At 35.8% G+C, this 17,003-nt stretch overlaps 1 protein-coding gene across 2 annotated transcripts; it reads right to left on the bottom strand.

Annotated features, from left to right (window-relative positions):
* Nucleotides 1–9,421: 9,421 nt before the first annotated feature.
* On the bottom strand, nt 9,422–16,988 carry LOC106153270 (cell cycle control protein 50A). Of its 2 annotated transcripts, XM_013527137.2 has the most exons (9): nt 16,828–16,988; nt 15,924–16,057; nt 15,255–15,398; nt 14,885–15,015; nt 14,370–14,446; nt 13,930–14,064; nt 13,605–13,826; nt 13,270–13,435; nt 9,422–10,979 (listed from the first exon to the last, which is right to left on the bottom strand). In XM_013527137.2, exons 1-9 carry the CDS (start codon nt 16,877–16,879, stop codon nt 10,937–10,939), a joined length of 1,104 nt encoding a protein of 367 aa, XP_013382591.1. In that variant the 5' UTR covers nt 16,880–16,988; the 3' UTR covers nt 9,422–10,936. The 2 variants fall into 2 exon arrangements, with proteins under 2 accessions (XP_013382591.1, XP_086865295.1); XM_087009169.1 differs by lacking the exon at nt 9,422–10,979 and having other exon boundaries at nt 13,266–13,435.
* Nucleotides 16,989–17,003: the final 15 nt, after the last annotated feature.

Raw genomic sequence — 17,003 nt, 5'->3', positions numbered from 1 at the left:
GCTGTACATGTAATACTGATGCACGTATAAATCAAAGTTACATCTATTGGAGGGGATGTTCGTAACTTTGTTGATGTTTAAACGGATTCATTACACTTAAAAATACAGCTGACTGGAATACAACTCGACGATATACAGGAGATATCGCAAAACGTGGACCAGCTTTTTACCCGAGCTGGCAGTAGGCCCATTATAGGACGAATACAAAAAAGATGGGTGGGTGTTAATTAAATTTATACGTTGCATTGCAGTATCTCGTTCATCGACCTGGAGCCATTAAAAGAAGACACGGTTTCAATGCATTATTATCATTGATTACCTTGTTAACGAAACCCACATCTGACCAAAATTTATAACTTTCTTTTCTATCTAAATAGGCCAAAGGAATGATTTGGTGTTTGTAATGTTAAAAAAGGCAACGGTCAAACTTTTTAGTAGTAAATTGCTTGGAAGATAAAAGGAAACAAAATGTTTCTATGTTCTAAGACATGAAACTTAGATTAGGTAACGTTTTGCAGATTAATGTCAAAGTCAAACCAAGTGTGTGTGTGTGTGTGTGTGTGTGTGTGTGTGTGTGTGTGAAAGCGACATCCGACATGTCAGAACAAAAAGTCCAGAAATCTGCTGTCGTGTCCGAATCAACGGGAATCGGGAGATCTTCTTAATAAGACTTGTTGTAAACTCAACCTTCTTTCGTAGAGTTTTAGATCGTGGATTTGAAATTCCACCTCGACGTGAGCAGATGAAGCAAATCAACCACAAGGTCAAGTTTACCTGAAGACCTTATTTAGAAGAACCAATCAATGCCAATCAATGCCAATCATCGGCCTGGTTAAAAGCAGAAGTTTACGCCTTCTCTGCAGACACGATAACAACCGACAAATTATCTTAATTTAAGCAAGGAAGACTTTTATGATACAATAACTTGCAAGCTCTCTTGATTGTTATATAAAATTTTATTTATTTAATGCCAACTTTTTCTCTATGTCGGAAACGACAAATGTCCCGTAGGAAAAAAGAAAGTATAAGGTAAAGGTTGCATTTGTAGAATTTTCAAGTGATCTTTAATGATCTCGTTAAATGTCAATTCTGCTATCCATTAAGATCAGCTGAGGCAGAATCACTTCGCTAAGTAAAACGGTAAAAATCGACATCGACATCGGTCGATCGACACAATGGCAATGGCGCTTACCAGAGGTGTCTTGACATAGTAAATAGACGGCTGAAACCCTGCCTAATGTAGGCTGAATCTGGAAAAAGAGTGATTTATTGTTACGATTAATGTTTCTAAGACAAGTTATCGAATCCGTGGGTCTGTATTATGTATTTTGTGAATGATGCGAAATCAATCTAATAGGCAAGGAAAATTATGTTTATAGGACGGGGAGTAGTTTAAAGAGTGTCATTCAAGCAATTTCAGAGAAGAGGATTTTATATCAAGAACTAGTAAGCAGCTAGTTTTTTTTATTTCACCAAAGCAAGGAGTAGAATTCATTCAATTCACACTTTCAATTTGCCACTAATTTTGAATTTGCACTGAAAAGAACAAATTGTTAAACACAGTATTCTTAATTGAAAATATACCTTATATAAAACAAATTGTCTTCGACCACAACGTTATTTCTTGTTTAATGTATTTCAAATATTTAAAGAGATCTTATGATATAATCTAAGTGAGAAAAGAACAATGTTTACGCTTATCAAGGTAATGCAGGTATCCGTCATACGTTTTAAATCCAATTTCTTCTTTTAAAACGTCTGTTCAAATGTTTTTAAAAGGCAGCAAACTTATTGATTTCATCCTTTATTTCCTTAATAAATAAGGTATAACTGTTGCAGTCTATTAGCACAATGCCACGCTAAATATCATTGGTAAGCAGGCTCTATTCATCACAATAGCCATGTTGCAAATTTGTGATTTGTTATACAACATCTAAGGAGAACATATCGATGTCAGGCGCCCTAACCATGTTTCTTGCTACTTTGAGGAAACCTTGAACCAAAGATCCAATGATAACTATGAGATAAGCACAGAGAAAACTAGTATCGATCCGGCTATTAATGTTTCAGCCATTTTCTAGTCGATGATGATAACAATGTTATTCACAGAACGTATGCGCTGGTTTCCTTGTAGCTGTTCACAAATCAATCCTTGGCAGAGAGGAAAATGGTGCATTCTGTGCATAGCACACACCCTGATCTGTGCGAGGGCAAATCAATGCTTCACTAGCGGGTGAGACCATAGAGCACTGCCATACCCTTGGTGTTGTTTTTGGAAATGTTTAAAAACTCTCCCCCTATATCGATTTTAATTTGCACTATCACAGTCCGTGCATGAATATTTCATGGTAACGGCTCCTTAAACATTATGGTACTTTCTTCTGAAGGCACATTCGGACAAACACACACGCAATTTTACCATCAAAGTGATTATGGGGAACTTAAGTTTGTGGGGTTAGAATGATCCATCTCTCAAACAACGATTTGCCTGACACCTTGGTCATTCGCTTTAAGTTCCAATAAAATATTCCAATTTCAATCTTTAGATAAATATGGCATTAATTAGAGTGATGGATACATATATAAATCTGCGATGTAATGTTTAGCACGATTGATGGACTGAAATGTGAAAATGGATTGATGTGACTGATGTGCTTTAGTGTTAACGGTAATTGGTACAGGATGATGTCTCTACTAATGAACTCTCCAATAGGTTTAAATTTCCGATTTAGATGATTAGATATTTTGAATGCCATAGACAAAATACGAAGACAGGTAAAAGAAAAAAATCTACATTCGTCAAAGGCTCTTTACCTTGGAGAACCAATGCTTGGTTAAGACATTTTATAAACTGTATGACAAGATCGTTACATCATAATTCGTTAAGATAACAAAGGTGGGTAGCGTTTTTCACAGCGGTTTTACAGCGTCTTTGATAACAACCCCAAATTCCAAGGAATGATACTTTTGGCATTATGAATTCAACTGTATAATTAACTAAAATTATCCTGGCCAATTTCCCTAATTTAAAATAAGCATCTGACATACATGTAAGTTACGTTAGATCCTAGTTTAAAATTTTTTTCGTGACAATTATTTGGAGCATGTCGTCTCAACTGGTTCTGTGACGTTTTTCGGCCTCTAAAGTTATCTATTAATGGCACGATGCTTGATATTTTTGGACATTTTATTCAAAACCTGCAAACGTGTTTCCACACTGAACTATATACGTCATTGTTGAGAGGCTACCCTAGCGTGTGTTATTACGTGTTTGCAGTCATCTGACGTTAGGCAGAACCTGTCGTAGGTGTCGTTTTCACATAAATCAGGATAATCGGAAGTAATGTCTAGCATATAAAACAAATTACCCAAGTGGAATCGAAATCATTGCATGATAGTAAATTAACAACCCCGCATAATGTTTCATTCATACGGTTCCACGTCGTTCAGCCATTGCTTCACACGGCGTTGTTTGAGAAAGCTTTCCATTTTTCTTTCGCCTTCAGCTTGGTAAGCTTCATTGTACATCTGCTCAAATGATTTAGATAGGTTGTCCGTGAGAGCAGAGTCCTGTGTCCGTGTCCTGGCCAGTGGTGGGGGATACAATAAACTCTCTTCATGAGGCAGCTTGGCTTCCAGTAGTTCATAGTTTACTAATGGTCGATTTGAACCTTTTAAGTTGGTACAGGACTTCGTATCCCTTGGCATTGTTCCTCCCACATTAACACAAAACGGTGTATGAGCACACATTTCACGGTCAGGAAAGGAATAAACTCGTCTAAGACGGTCATGGTGTTCATCTAAACTCTCTGGTAAACTTAACCGGTCCAGTGAAACAAATCTGTCCAGTGAACCAAATATAGATAGATGACTAGCGCTCCTTATTGAACCTTCACTTTCTACCGACCTGTCACTAGTCAAGCGTGAACGGGATCGACGTATAGACCTCGATGGGTCAAAGGCGTTCAGCCAACAAAACTGGTTTTTGTCTTCTGAAGGGCTTTCAAGACAATTCGTTGAGCGAGACGACGATCTTCGTGAGATCCTTGGTGAACAGTATACACTCAGCTGGTTCTCCGGTGTGATACAAAATAGTGAGTTCTTTGATACTTTTTCGCCATTTTGATTTGCATAATCATTTCTCTGGTTTTCTTTGTTTGCTAGGTTCGGTAAGCTACAACACTGAGTAGAATCCAAAGAATTTTCAACATGTTTTGGACTTGTCGGCCCTCTAGTCTCTTCATCTTTATCTGCTTGATTAATACATATAGTAGGTATTAAGAGACTATTTCCTTTCTCTTCAGATGACATTTTTAGTTCTTTGAGCATATGACAAGTTAAACTGTCACCAAAATCTACTGGCTGTGTTTGCTCGTTTGGATCCGAAGGAGAAATGGTCTTTTGAAGTGCACTGCCCTTAAAATTATGACGACAAACAACATCTGTGATCTGATTGGATAACCCCTTAGCACCCACACAACTACCAGAAGATCGTCTGCTGAGTACTTTTATGTTAGTGTGAGAACTGCCGCACGTTTCAGAACCAGGTTTCGGATCAATACTATGACAACACAATATTTTTGAAAAACTCGTTTTAGAAATTTTCGCACTTTTTACACTGTTGTCCTGCTTGCTTGCCTTGGCAGGAATCCGAACCTCCTCTGGGATTTCTTCCTCTTTAACCGCGGGCAAAGGGCGGGGCGATATTATGCTGGCATTGATCTTTGTGCAAGCCATCTGGAATTTAAAAGCATACGGATGGTATTCCACTTGAATTCAGATATTTCACTTCATTGCATTACTACAAGAGGCACACAAGGAGTGGGCAGACGTTTACATTTAAATTGACATTGATCAGTTTTTAGAAAGTGCTAATAGACTTCAACAAACGAGTTGTCAAGAAGGCATGATTGCATTTTTGATTAACAGTTTGTCAGCACTCTTTTGTGCACTCTTATGTAGCATTAAAATAAAAATAGGTTTGGTCTAAAAATAAAAATAATTCACCTTGTCTAAGACTATTATCCACGTATTCCATGTAGACTTTAAATTTGACAACTAACCATTTAATTTGCAGAGGAGAAGGGAAAAAGCTACGACGGAACAGAAGAAAAACCCTTGGATCCTAACTCATTACACTGTTGTGAACTTAAGAATGTCTTTTAATGTTAATGTTTTAAAATTGACGTTGTCTTGAGCAGTTTCTGTATGAATACCATTTGATCATACGGCGATATCTTTTACGCATCCGTTTGAATGAAATATCATAATATTACATAACATGGTGAAACTTGAATTGAACTTGGAAGAACACATTGCTTAAACCAAGCTGAAAAATAAGACACAAGGTCAATCAAAAATGTTTGACTTATTATAATGATACATATATTTATTCATATGTAAGTGGTCAATACTATCATGGAACAATCACACGTATTTTAGGTACGCATACAGTACGGCAACATTCGGCATAAACCTTAAAAGTAATTTAGGACTTTATATAAATGCAACTCATATCTCATACAAGTGTGATCTAGGCCTTGCTTATGTACAGTAAAATCAAGAAACTATTGCTTTTTTTTTTGCAAAGCTCATTATCATCATTATCAGTATTACATGCATTTTATCACTACTGGGTACAGATGGACGGATACTTTTTTGACACTTTAAAGACTTCAGTTCAAAAGCTGCATAAAACTGAATTAGCTTATAAGCAACATAGTTGTATTATTTTTAAATACATTCAACCAGATTACAATAAATCCAATTCTATTGTATCTCATATTGTTTTGAAGCTCAATGCATTCTCTTTACATTGGATCACAAATATCTCTTTATTACGTTTGTATGGGAAGCGCAGCTGTCCTCCCCGAGCAAATCTAAGCTATAGATGCCGCACGCTGGGAGAAAACACTCCATTGGATTGTAATTGAACTATTACTCTCGGAGAATCAATAACCGCGCGTTTGTGACAGGAGAAAAAACAGTGAACAGGCATCCCCGTTAAACAGCTACAGAACCAGATAGACTGAAATATTCCCCCCAAGGACAAAAATTAGTTTACATTTCACCCCAGTAGCGCAGAATAGACGGGGGAGGGCCTGTGGTATGTGAGATAGATTGACAGCGAAAATATTATTTTCCTTTTGTTGGCACCTTCAGACAACTTCACAAAGATAATGCATAAAAGAATCCAATTTAAGAGCAATTGCAAGAACGAAGGGCCTTGTGTTTAGAGACGTTCATCTTTGAGTATCTTGCACAGTAGTAAAATACAGGAGGTAGTAATCCATGGCCATTAGTCTTTGCCCAGACTGATTCTTATGAATATCTTCAGAGACCAGCAGAAAGCGTAAATCAGTAAAGAATTTAAGAGTTGGTAGCGAGCAATGATATGGGAAAGTCTTCCCAGTCTGTAACTGACACTTGCTGTCCATAAGGCCGTTCGTAACTCACGAAAACTCCTTCAACTCTGCCGTTTTTCACAAGTCCTGTCAGCTTTACTTCATTTGAAATTGTCATCTTCCGTGTAGTGTACTTACGCATAACTAAACATTTTTTATAGATTTTTTCCGGTGGTTTGTAATCCATATTTAAACAATCACAAAAGCACTTAACTAAATAGGCTCTCTTCTGACTCAAATCATGTTTTAAACATGAATGATCAACCTTAATTACATAATCCCTATGTTACAGCCGTCTATAGGTTAGTGGGCTCCATTTATTGATATCGTCGAACATTAAACCCACTAGTCCACAGAATCACACTCACACATACGCGTGCGTGCGCGCGCGGTAAGAGAGAGCGAGAGCGAGATGTTAAAAATCATAAAAATAAAACTGAACGATCATTTACAAAATCAATAACCAACGACCAAGAATTCAAGTTTCGTGAAAGAAAGCAACCCCACCTTTATAAAGCGAATCAAAGCAAAATCATATAGATACGCACAGGCTCACCTCAACCGTCTTCTTCTCTTGATTCCAGAAAATAACAACCACTACCACAATACAACAGTGCAGATAGAGAGTGGAACTGATTCCATGTGCTTAAAGGTCGGGATTCACCCTGCCGAAATATCATGATGTGATTTTCTAGCTTTTACTTGCCCATATGGCCGAATTTCAATTCCCAAAGGTCGCCACACGCCTTTAATTTTACACTTATAAAAGGTTTAAAGTCGAATAAGGACAGGTAGACGTGGTCTTAATCAGGTAGTGCCATGATTATTTTCTGCCTTACTCTATAGCCGATCAGTTGAGCACACCTTTAAATAACCGATGATCGAAAGACAATTGGGACAATGCAATAATTACCTTGTGTTCGAAAGAAAAAAAAATAACTCGGAACACTAAAAGCGAGTTGTTTTGAAGCATCGTCTGAGACGTGATGAAAGGGCTAGGAGGTACTGAGTAAACATTGAAGGGAAATGAAAGCATCATGTATCATTCCAGCAGGAAATGATCCAATACTCCTTTATTCCAAATATGAAAACAGATGTTACATGTACTGGTGCTTAAATAAACACACGTATTTTTTGCGAAAATAGGGACAAAACTGAAAATAACACTATTCAATCCTACGCCCTGAATAGTAGAAAGACGCATTGATTAATGACAACTTGACTTATGCAATATTCAAGGAAAAACATTTTTGAAAACACGTGGATAATTGCCTTTTTATTTTCTATTTTATTAATTAATTATAATAATAATTATTATAATTATTATTATTATTTCTGTTTTGCCCTTGTCATTATTGAAATCTTGATACTAAAAACAAAGACATTATTATGCTTCTTTTGAAATTTCAAGCATAGCCTATGTTGTCAATACAATTATTTACCCACCTTCCATAAATCTTTGTGAAAACCATGTACGAAAGTTGAAGCAGAAATGCATTTGTAATACTATGTAATCTACTGCAGGTCTAAGAATTTTATAAAAAACAAGCGCAAACTCCAAGGAATCACCCAAGCGACCATTCAATATCTTACCATCTTTTTATACTATCTTGCCCTTGGCAAATATTTTCTTTGTTTATAGCTTCCACATGACAAACTTACCTTGGAACATTGGGGGGAGCTATCCACAGTATTTAAAAAGGTATCTTGGTTCTCAACAAACAGTTAGAGTCTGATAAAGGCTTTCATGCAAGACCTCAAGGCAACATGTATAACAATGTTATAAAATGTCACGTATACCCGTTTTATGCTCTTGCTTGAAACATACAATACTAAACTGATTGCGTCTGTTTCTAAGAATTCGGTAACACAAACATCTAAATTTCCAATAACTGTTTCTACGCCCAAGAAAAAAATATCATTAGAAAACGGTTCGTGACAAGCTGAAATGAAAGAAACATCCTTTTTGGGTGTTTGAATATAGCAAAATGACGTTTTAACGCAACTGAATCATCAGCGATATTTGAGCATTAGCAAACGTAAGATAGAAAATTAACAAGGAAAGAAAAGGAAAAAATGGCAGTTCTTAATCATTGTCTTCCAATCTGCCATGCCGGGGAAGAAGATGGTGTATAATTGCAACTTGTTCTTTCGGTCCTTTGAAAAAATGTATATTTGTAGGTAATGAGATGATTGTTAAATTTGATCGAATAATTTCATTGTTATTTTTTGAACAGATATCACCAGAGAAATGTGATGTTCAACAATTTATGCCGCTCAGGTAAATATATTTTACCCATATTTTACCCATTAGCAAATGTGTTCAGTCCAGATAAATACTATATATATATATATATATATATATATATATATATATATATATATATATATATATATATATATATATATAACCCAATTCTTCAAAATGAAAAAAAAATGCCGGTTTGCGTGACTAACCGTTCCTTGGCCAGACTGTCGTGCTCGGGCTGTAGTTTTAGCCTTTAATGCAAACATTGCTTTGAGTGAAATTCAAATATTTTGCTCTTATGTCTTACTCGGTTTGAGAAACGCGCAGACATAGAATGTTGTTATCGAAGATAGAGGATATACAGGCACAACTGTGCAGAAACGGTCGTGGCAAAAATGTATTTTCCTCTAAATTCAATTTTGCTTAAATTGAGTTTGTGTACGGTTGATGAATTATCGTCATATCTTCATTAAATCTTTACAAGATTAAATGATGTTGACGGTATGCCATAAAGATTACTTTAGACTACAACCCAAGCTCCTTACGACGGTGGCCTAGGAAAGGGGCACTATTACATATTTTGTCACCATTAAACTTTATCTCGTTTTAACAAAATATACACTCTCATAAGAAACCAACAGATCAGTTTTTTTTAACAAACCCAGTTGAAAACAGTAAATTCTCAAAGTTGGACATTGTGTAATGCTTTAACTTTTATTTAAAGAAGACAATACATTAAAAACGATGATTACATTTGACGAGATTGACACACTGATGAAATACCGTTTATTCATTAAAGACATTATAAAACGACTGAAATGGTTATGGTATAAAATAACATAATCTAAAAGAAAACATTTAGCAATAATAAATATATAAATAAATGAGTAAATAATGTTTTCAGAATCAGAATCAAGTCCATACTTATTTCAAAACAAACTGGCTGAGAACGTATAGGCAAGGAGACATTTGTCCAAGTGGACTTCTTCCCTCCTCTGCTTAACTGCCCACTGTTGTACAGTCTTGGATATAAATATAACATGACTGCAAATATAATAAAACAGTTAACTTGGAAGAGTAAATAAATAACTGAAAAACCGTTGTCTTGTTTATTGAAATGAGCAAGTCATTTTCTATCAAAACCATTTCTAGTTACAACCATGAAGTACATTCACCAAACACAATCTTGATTACAGAATGAAAACAACTACAGAGTGGGTATCTTGTGTCATATCCTAAAATCACCTTTTTGGTCATTAAATGTCATGTCATAAATAGGTGAAAGTCTTGATTCCTGTAGTTTTTGAAGAAGTATACCTATACACATGAAACAAAATCAGAGTGCATTTACATATTGATTCCTAAGATCGATTCCTTTTACAATGATTTTGTATTGATTTAACATACAAAACACCCAGGTAATCAAACTCAATCAGACATATGAAGGTAACATAAAATAATCCAATAAAAAGGAAATCATTTCTTGAAAAAATTCACAGGGTCACGATAATTTTCAAATGGATTATGCTATCATACAGTCAGTAAAACATGAAGAATGTCAGAAATTCCATCAACATCAACAAATTTAATGACAAGAGAATATACATGTACACATTAAAATATGAATATTGCACATAATTTACCTAATTAGCAATGTTTATGTACAAATGAAACTAAAACATATGACATCTTTGTGCACATAATTTTGTAAAATAATGAAATGCTTATTGTAAATGATATCTACAACAGCTTAATAATATATACAGAAAAAAGGGTTTTAAAGATATCAAAGAAAAACAGAAATGTGATGTTATAACAATTCTTTTTGAAATTTCCAGGTGGAATATAATCCAGTCTCCATTTGTAATTCCCTTATTTGGATGCAACAAATCGATAGCCACAATCATTTCATCAGTTACACAAGATTCTCAAATATCCTTAAACTGCAGACCCAGATTTCAGCATGACTGCACATGTACGACATCATGCTAAAATCTGTAATATCTCATGGTTGTGTGAACATATATGTATATTGCATTTAGATCTTTCGCAAACAAGTCTTAAAAATGTCAAGAAAAGATTCAATTTTCAATTCATTCATACTTTGAATTAGACATACTGCTATTAGCATTGTTGTAATAGAGAAAAATAAATGTCTAAAGCAGACACATCCACTGGCTGTGACTCTTCAGATGCTTTTCTTTTCAATTCCAACTACACTGAAACCTGCAGTTCTCATTTTACAATCTGTCACACCTTTCTTCCAGCACAAAGCAACACCAAATTAGTAAGTTGTTCTATTATCAACATCAATTGCATCTGCAGTCCTAAAAATAAATTATGTCATTATCAATTCAGCCCATTAAATAATTGTCACACAAGCTTTTGGCACATGGTAAATCTCTCAGAATAAAGACAGTAGCCAAAACAAAAAGAGCTACATATATCAATCTAGTGTGCAATTCAGTAGTTCAACATATGACCACCTGTGTCTACTGACCATTATATGAATATAACAAAAACAGCACATGTTTATTATTTCAACTAGAGGATCAGAGAGGCGATACCGCCTCCAGATATTGTACCACCAGCTGGAGTAAGCGCATTCGTATGGACCCCCCCCCCCCCCAAGGGACACCATCACCAGTCTGGTGTTTGACAAGCTCTATAAGATGCAATCAACAAGAGTTCTCAAAATATGCAAAAAATATAACTAAAAATGATACAATCAAGCAGATTTTCAAATTGACTTGCATTTTCCTACCCTTGCTCACTACTGTATTCTCTAGACAAAAGGCCTATTGGTTTTCCTTGAAATGTGTTGTCAATGGTGCATATATGCTGACAAAAGAGAAAACCTAGGGGAAACAATGGGCACATCTCTGCTAGATTTAAAGATATGAGAGGCAAGAAAATATGCAAAGCTCAGTTCATGGTGAAAAAGTAGGTCAAAGGTCAATTTCAATATCATAGTATATGAATTTCTATTCAAGTTCAATAGCAACCATGGACATTTCTTTGCCAATTTTGCAGATTTAAAGGCCAGAAAACATGCAAAAAGCAGTTCATCATAAAAAGTAGGTCAAAGGTCAATTTCAAGGTCACAGATTGCTAGTGTATTACTTCCTATTCAAGTTCAGTAGTAACTATGGACCTATCTGTCAATTTTGAAGATAAAGGTGAACGAAAATTTGCTAAGTTCAGTTCATAGTAAAAGGAAGGTCAAAGGTCAATTTAAAGGTCACAGTAAATTGCCAGTTCATGACTTCCTATTTAAGTTCAATAGTAACTATGGACCTATCTCTGCCAGTTTTGGAGATTAAAGGGAACAAAAATTGGCAAAGTTCAATTCATGGTGAAAAGTAGGTCAAAGGTCAATTTTAAGGTCACTGATTAATTGCCAGTATGTGACTTCCTATTCAAGTTTAATAGTGACTATGGACCTATCTCTGCCAGTTTTGGAGATTAAAGGGAACAAAAATTGGCAAAGTTCAATTCATGGTGAAAAGTAGGTCAAAGGTCAATTTTAAGGTCACTGTTAAATTGCCAGTATGTGACTTCCTATTCAAGTTCAATAGTAACTATTGACCTATCTCCGCCAGTTTTGGAGATAAAAGGGAACAAAAATTTGCAAAGTTCAGTTCATGGTGAAAAGTAGGTCAAAGGTCAATTTCAAGCTCACATCTAGATTGCAAGTAAATGACTTCCTATTCAACTTAAATAATAACTATTGACCTATCTCTGCCAGTTTTGGAGATATAAGGGACTAAATGTTACAATTCTGAGTTACAAAAATGTGCCACCACAAAGTACTTTTTAATACAGCATAACACGAAAACCGTATGAAATACAAAAAAACGGAGACCACTCTCAGTGTTGGGCTTTACATGCTCTACAAAATGCAAAAAAGAACGGGTCGCTAGCATTAACGGTTCCCGAATTAGAGACAGTTTTCATTTTCGGTATTTTATGGCCGCTACTCCTGTGAAAATGCACCGATTGACCCCAAATTCACAGAGATGAAAGATGACCCAAAGGGTAACACTTTCCAATATAATTATTGGTTAAGTCTGTGTAGTGTCTGAATAACAGTGCAAATAATATTTTTTTTCGTAAAAAAATTCATTTTTTTGAAAATTTTGGCCCGTTTGACCTTGAAATAAAGGTCAAAGGTCAAATCCAAGGGCATATTTGAAATCTACACATATGACTTTTGGAAAGCCGTCTGTAGAAAATTTTCCCATAATTCCTTCCGTAGGGTAGATAATTGGCATTGAATTTTCAAAAATTTTGACAAGGGTGCATTTCAAGGAGCGTCACGCCCAGGTCAATGTACCGACTGAGACAAAAAAACCTGGGGGTTCAAGTTGAGGTTATATGTGACCTAAATCCAAGAGATGCGGTCTAGGAGGAGAAGCGGTAACGGTGACTTGTATCCGGCGCCAGTACGCGGAGCCGGCGGAGCTTACGGAGCCGGCGGAGCCAATGGAGCCGGCGGAGCCGGACGAGACGGGTCGGGACTAAAACCATGAGTACCGCCAGCGTACACGCTGGTGGTACTAATAATACTGACAGCATGCATTACAGGCACCTGTGTCATATAAACCACATACTTACTTCTTTCCAACCTTGATATGAATGATCAAGAAGGCCACACCAAGGACCACACACAGGGACCCTACAACAATGTAGGCAATGCCCAGGAAAGAGTTCTTTCCTCCCAGCCATGAGGTGGTGGTGAGGACCATGCTCTTGGTCCCCCCAAAAGCAGTCACTGAGTAAGCTACAAGAGAGAGCAATAGTAGCTGCATTTGAATTTCTTTTTTTCTAAGTAGTGACCTAATACAATTTAAAAGAAAGAAAAAATACTACAATTTTACTAAGCAAGCTAAAAGTTGAGACAAACTACTTAAATACAAGTTCAAAAATAAAACACAAATAGTGCTCCTTACAGTACTCAATATTCAGTGTGTAGTTTCCTTTCGGCAGCTTTCCATTGAATGGGTCAGTAGAGTTGCTAATCCTGCGGTAGAGTTTGCGGAAGTTGGGCAAAGCAGCAGTCCTCATCCACACAATCAAGTCCTCATTCTGGTAGCCATTGTTGTCGGGATTATTGGGATCGAGTTCCCACACATTCTTTCTCCAATTTGGGGGCTTCAAGTAACCCTTGAATGCTGAAACACATTAATCAAAGATCAGTGAAATGTTGCTTCTCCTCTATTCTTCCATTTTTTTAAACTATGAATGGTGACACTAATCTAAGGCAGCAATTCTAACCTTCTGACAGGTTGGCTCCTGGTGGATTCTTAAACTTGACTCTCTTGTCAGACTCCCACACCAGGCCAGTGTTCAACAAAGGTACAGGTGTGTTGGTGGTATTGTCTGCCCCATTGTATGACAGTGTCAAGCTGTCTGTGCATGAAATAAGATGGACATGATTGTTAACCTCTCGTAAGGAATCAGTGAAGAAAGACAGATCAGTTATGTCTATATCAAATCCTGGGCATAAAGGAGTAGTGCATACACTAGTTTCAATATAATACATTTGTCATCAAGCAAACCGAGGAAGTACAATAAATACATATACCTCATTGAGCAAACTAACTTACAAGTAATGTAGTAAGACAAAAATGTATTGATTTATTGCTATAAGCCTAATTTGCACAGATACAGGCACAAATTTAAACAGGAGTTAAGCTGTATTTAGGTTTTCATACCACTGAAAAGACTGTTAGCAATGGCACCACAGGGAGCATACGGACCCTGCTGGATGTCAGTAGTGTCATTCTCATATCTGAAATATTAACCATGTGCATGGTAACAACTAATTCACTTACATTTGGATAGTCCACTTATGTTTAATAACTGGATTTCATACTAAAACTAACTGTAAAAACTATCTGTAAAAGATAGCAATGAAAAGAAAGTAATAGTTCATATTAAATGGATGAAAGAACTGTTTGAACAGTTCTTTTAATCCCAAAGGAAAAGGGAATATAATACACATAATAAACTACATGTGGATAAAAATAAAATATTGAGGGTTTCCCGAGAACAGCAGTTGGGTGTTTTTTAAAACTATTTCATATAAGTAAAATCAGTCTCAGTGATTTTGAAATGACACCAATTTTGATGTGGGGAATACAGGAGCTTCAACATCAAAATCAAGCAGACTTTTTTTACAGCGTGCATTGCTAAACAACTGAAGCTAAGAAATAAAGGTAAATCTTACCTGAATGGTTTGCAATCTGCATTAAGTGTGGGTACACTTTCTCCTAGTAACTGATTATCATCTCTGGATTTCACATAACGACGATGGTTTTGATAGAAGTTGGTTAAAGCATAATACATATACACTTCACCCTATAAGATAAAAATGGCTTTTAGAAATAGTATGAACAATATGGCTATGTAATTGTTGTCAAATAAGTAAATTGGCATGAACTGTATACTCCCACTGTTAATGGCAAATTCCAAACATGATGATCAAACATTTAAGTCTTTCAATAAACAAATATAAAACACCAACTGCCTATGATATGGCAGCAATTCAGTTCATATTAAACTATGTATTTTGTATATATTATACTATATGCACCTACCACAAAGTCCTCCTCCAATTCAAAAGATATACTACACAGACATGGGGTAAGTACAGGGCCAGTCTGATTGTCTAAAACTTTGGCACACTGTTGTCCTGATGCATCAGTGCACCTATAGGTATAGTCTAGGCTAATTTCCTTTACCTAGAAAATAAATAAGAAAAACTATCATTCATGTTCAATATCACACATGTATGACAGAATATTAATTAAAAAAGAGAGATCAAGAACTAAAGATAAGCATTGCCACCTTTCATGAAAATGTCCATCAGCTTACAATATGAAACCTGTATCAGTGTGATTTATGTCACCATACTATAATTCAATTATATAAATATTTGGAAATAATGGAAGGATGTTACTCAATGATACAGCAATGTATCTCTAAGAGGCTAATCAATTTGGTATACATATATAGACATCTGCAACATGTTCTATAATAAAGGACAGCGAAAACATTCGACTATCACTACAGATGGCCTGGCACTCTTTGAAGTTAATCTGATACACCACTAGGAGATTTTCAAAATCAGTCTATGGTCATTAGCTAAAATGGCCAAAAGATGATGAAAACTTTTTGTTTAATAACAAGTTATGTTTTAATCAAGTTTCTAGTGGACTGTGGCATAGTAAATAATCAATGTTGTTATAATCAATACAAATACTCACATTGTTGGCTGTGACTAGTAGTGCTATTCCTAATGGTATAAATGCTATTCCAATGGCAAAGAAGGCAGGAAGAACTGTTCCTGCTGTCAAGATGGGCTGCCATGCTGGAAGCTGCTGCTGTTTAAACTTGGTTGCTGAAGAAAATTAATACATGTCATTAAATTTTGTTGTCTTCTCAAAAATAGGATTTATAACGGAATGTGATATCTGAACATAATAAAATATTTTAAACTGAATATTTGGATTTGATATAAATGTCAATGGATACTCATCTCCAGAATCAATGACTGACCCATCCTTGCACTGGGATTTGATCTTTAAAACTATTTATAATTTTAATTAATTGAAATTGTTTTATTAGTATTCAGCTCGTTCAAAATGAATGGGCAGTAACTTAGGGTGCTTTCCCAGAGATTTAGATTGATCTAAAGATTAAGATTTAGATCGACCTAACTCCCTGGGGGTTCACGCTAAATTGCAGTCAGCCGAGCGGGCACCATAGTTAATTACTCCCTTACAGCTTTTAGTGGGCGGGACAGACGCTTAAGCCGGCCAAGCTGACAGTAATCTAGTGAGACTCCCCACAGGGAAAGATCGATCTAAAAATCTATGGAAATGGGGTGTTAGACCCTCAACCTCTTCCTGTACATCTAGGAAGGTAATATCGATATCAGGAACATTGTACTTCTATTTTGAGGAGTTTTATCGTTTTAGTAATTTACGGTCTGAATTGGAAAAAAAACAAATATAGCAGGAAACAGATAATATGACTTTGGCGATTTTCAAACAAACGGCAAATTTCCAAATCTTTCACTACAGTATTATTGGAAGCATAGAAAATTTACAATAAGTTACTTTACACATTCAAGAATATATATAAAACTTGTCCTTTAAATAAACTTACACTTGGGCTTCTTGCTTTTAGTGTTTGTTTCGGCTTCTCCGGGTGTAGACATGTCGACGGATGTAATTTGATCAAGTTTTGCCACAAGGTGTCACTTGTGAGAAAGAAACGCTAGGAGGTCTTAGGAAGAGCTTTGGCATATGCATTCGACATACAGATGTTATCCAGATGTTAAC

Source organism: Lingula anatina, chromosome 1 (assembly GCF_051362555.1).
Source record: "Lingula anatina isolate TDL-2025a chromosome 1, LinAna3.0, whole genome shotgun sequence".
Classification (NCBI taxonomy): domain Eukaryota; kingdom Metazoa; phylum Brachiopoda; class Lingulata; order Lingulida; family Lingulidae; genus Lingula; species Lingula anatina.
Note: the sequence above shows the minus strand (reverse complement) of the source record. Positions and strands in the feature narration are given on the sequence as shown.

Excerpts from the sequence above, each read along its gene's own strand:
- LOC106153270 (XM_013527137.2), bottom strand. The coding sequence starts at position 16,879 with ATGTCTACACCCGGAGAAGCCGAAACAAACACTAAAAGCAAGAAGCCC. Across the intron at positions 16,058-16,827 it reads TAAAAGCAAGAAGCCCAAGT|CAACCAAGTTTAAACAGCAG; the intron begins GTAAGTTTATTT and ends AATTTTCTTCAG. Across the intron at positions 14,447-14,884 it reads GCAGATTGCAAACCATTCAG|ATATGAGAATGACACTACTG; the intron begins GTAAGATTTACC and ends TTAATATTTCAG.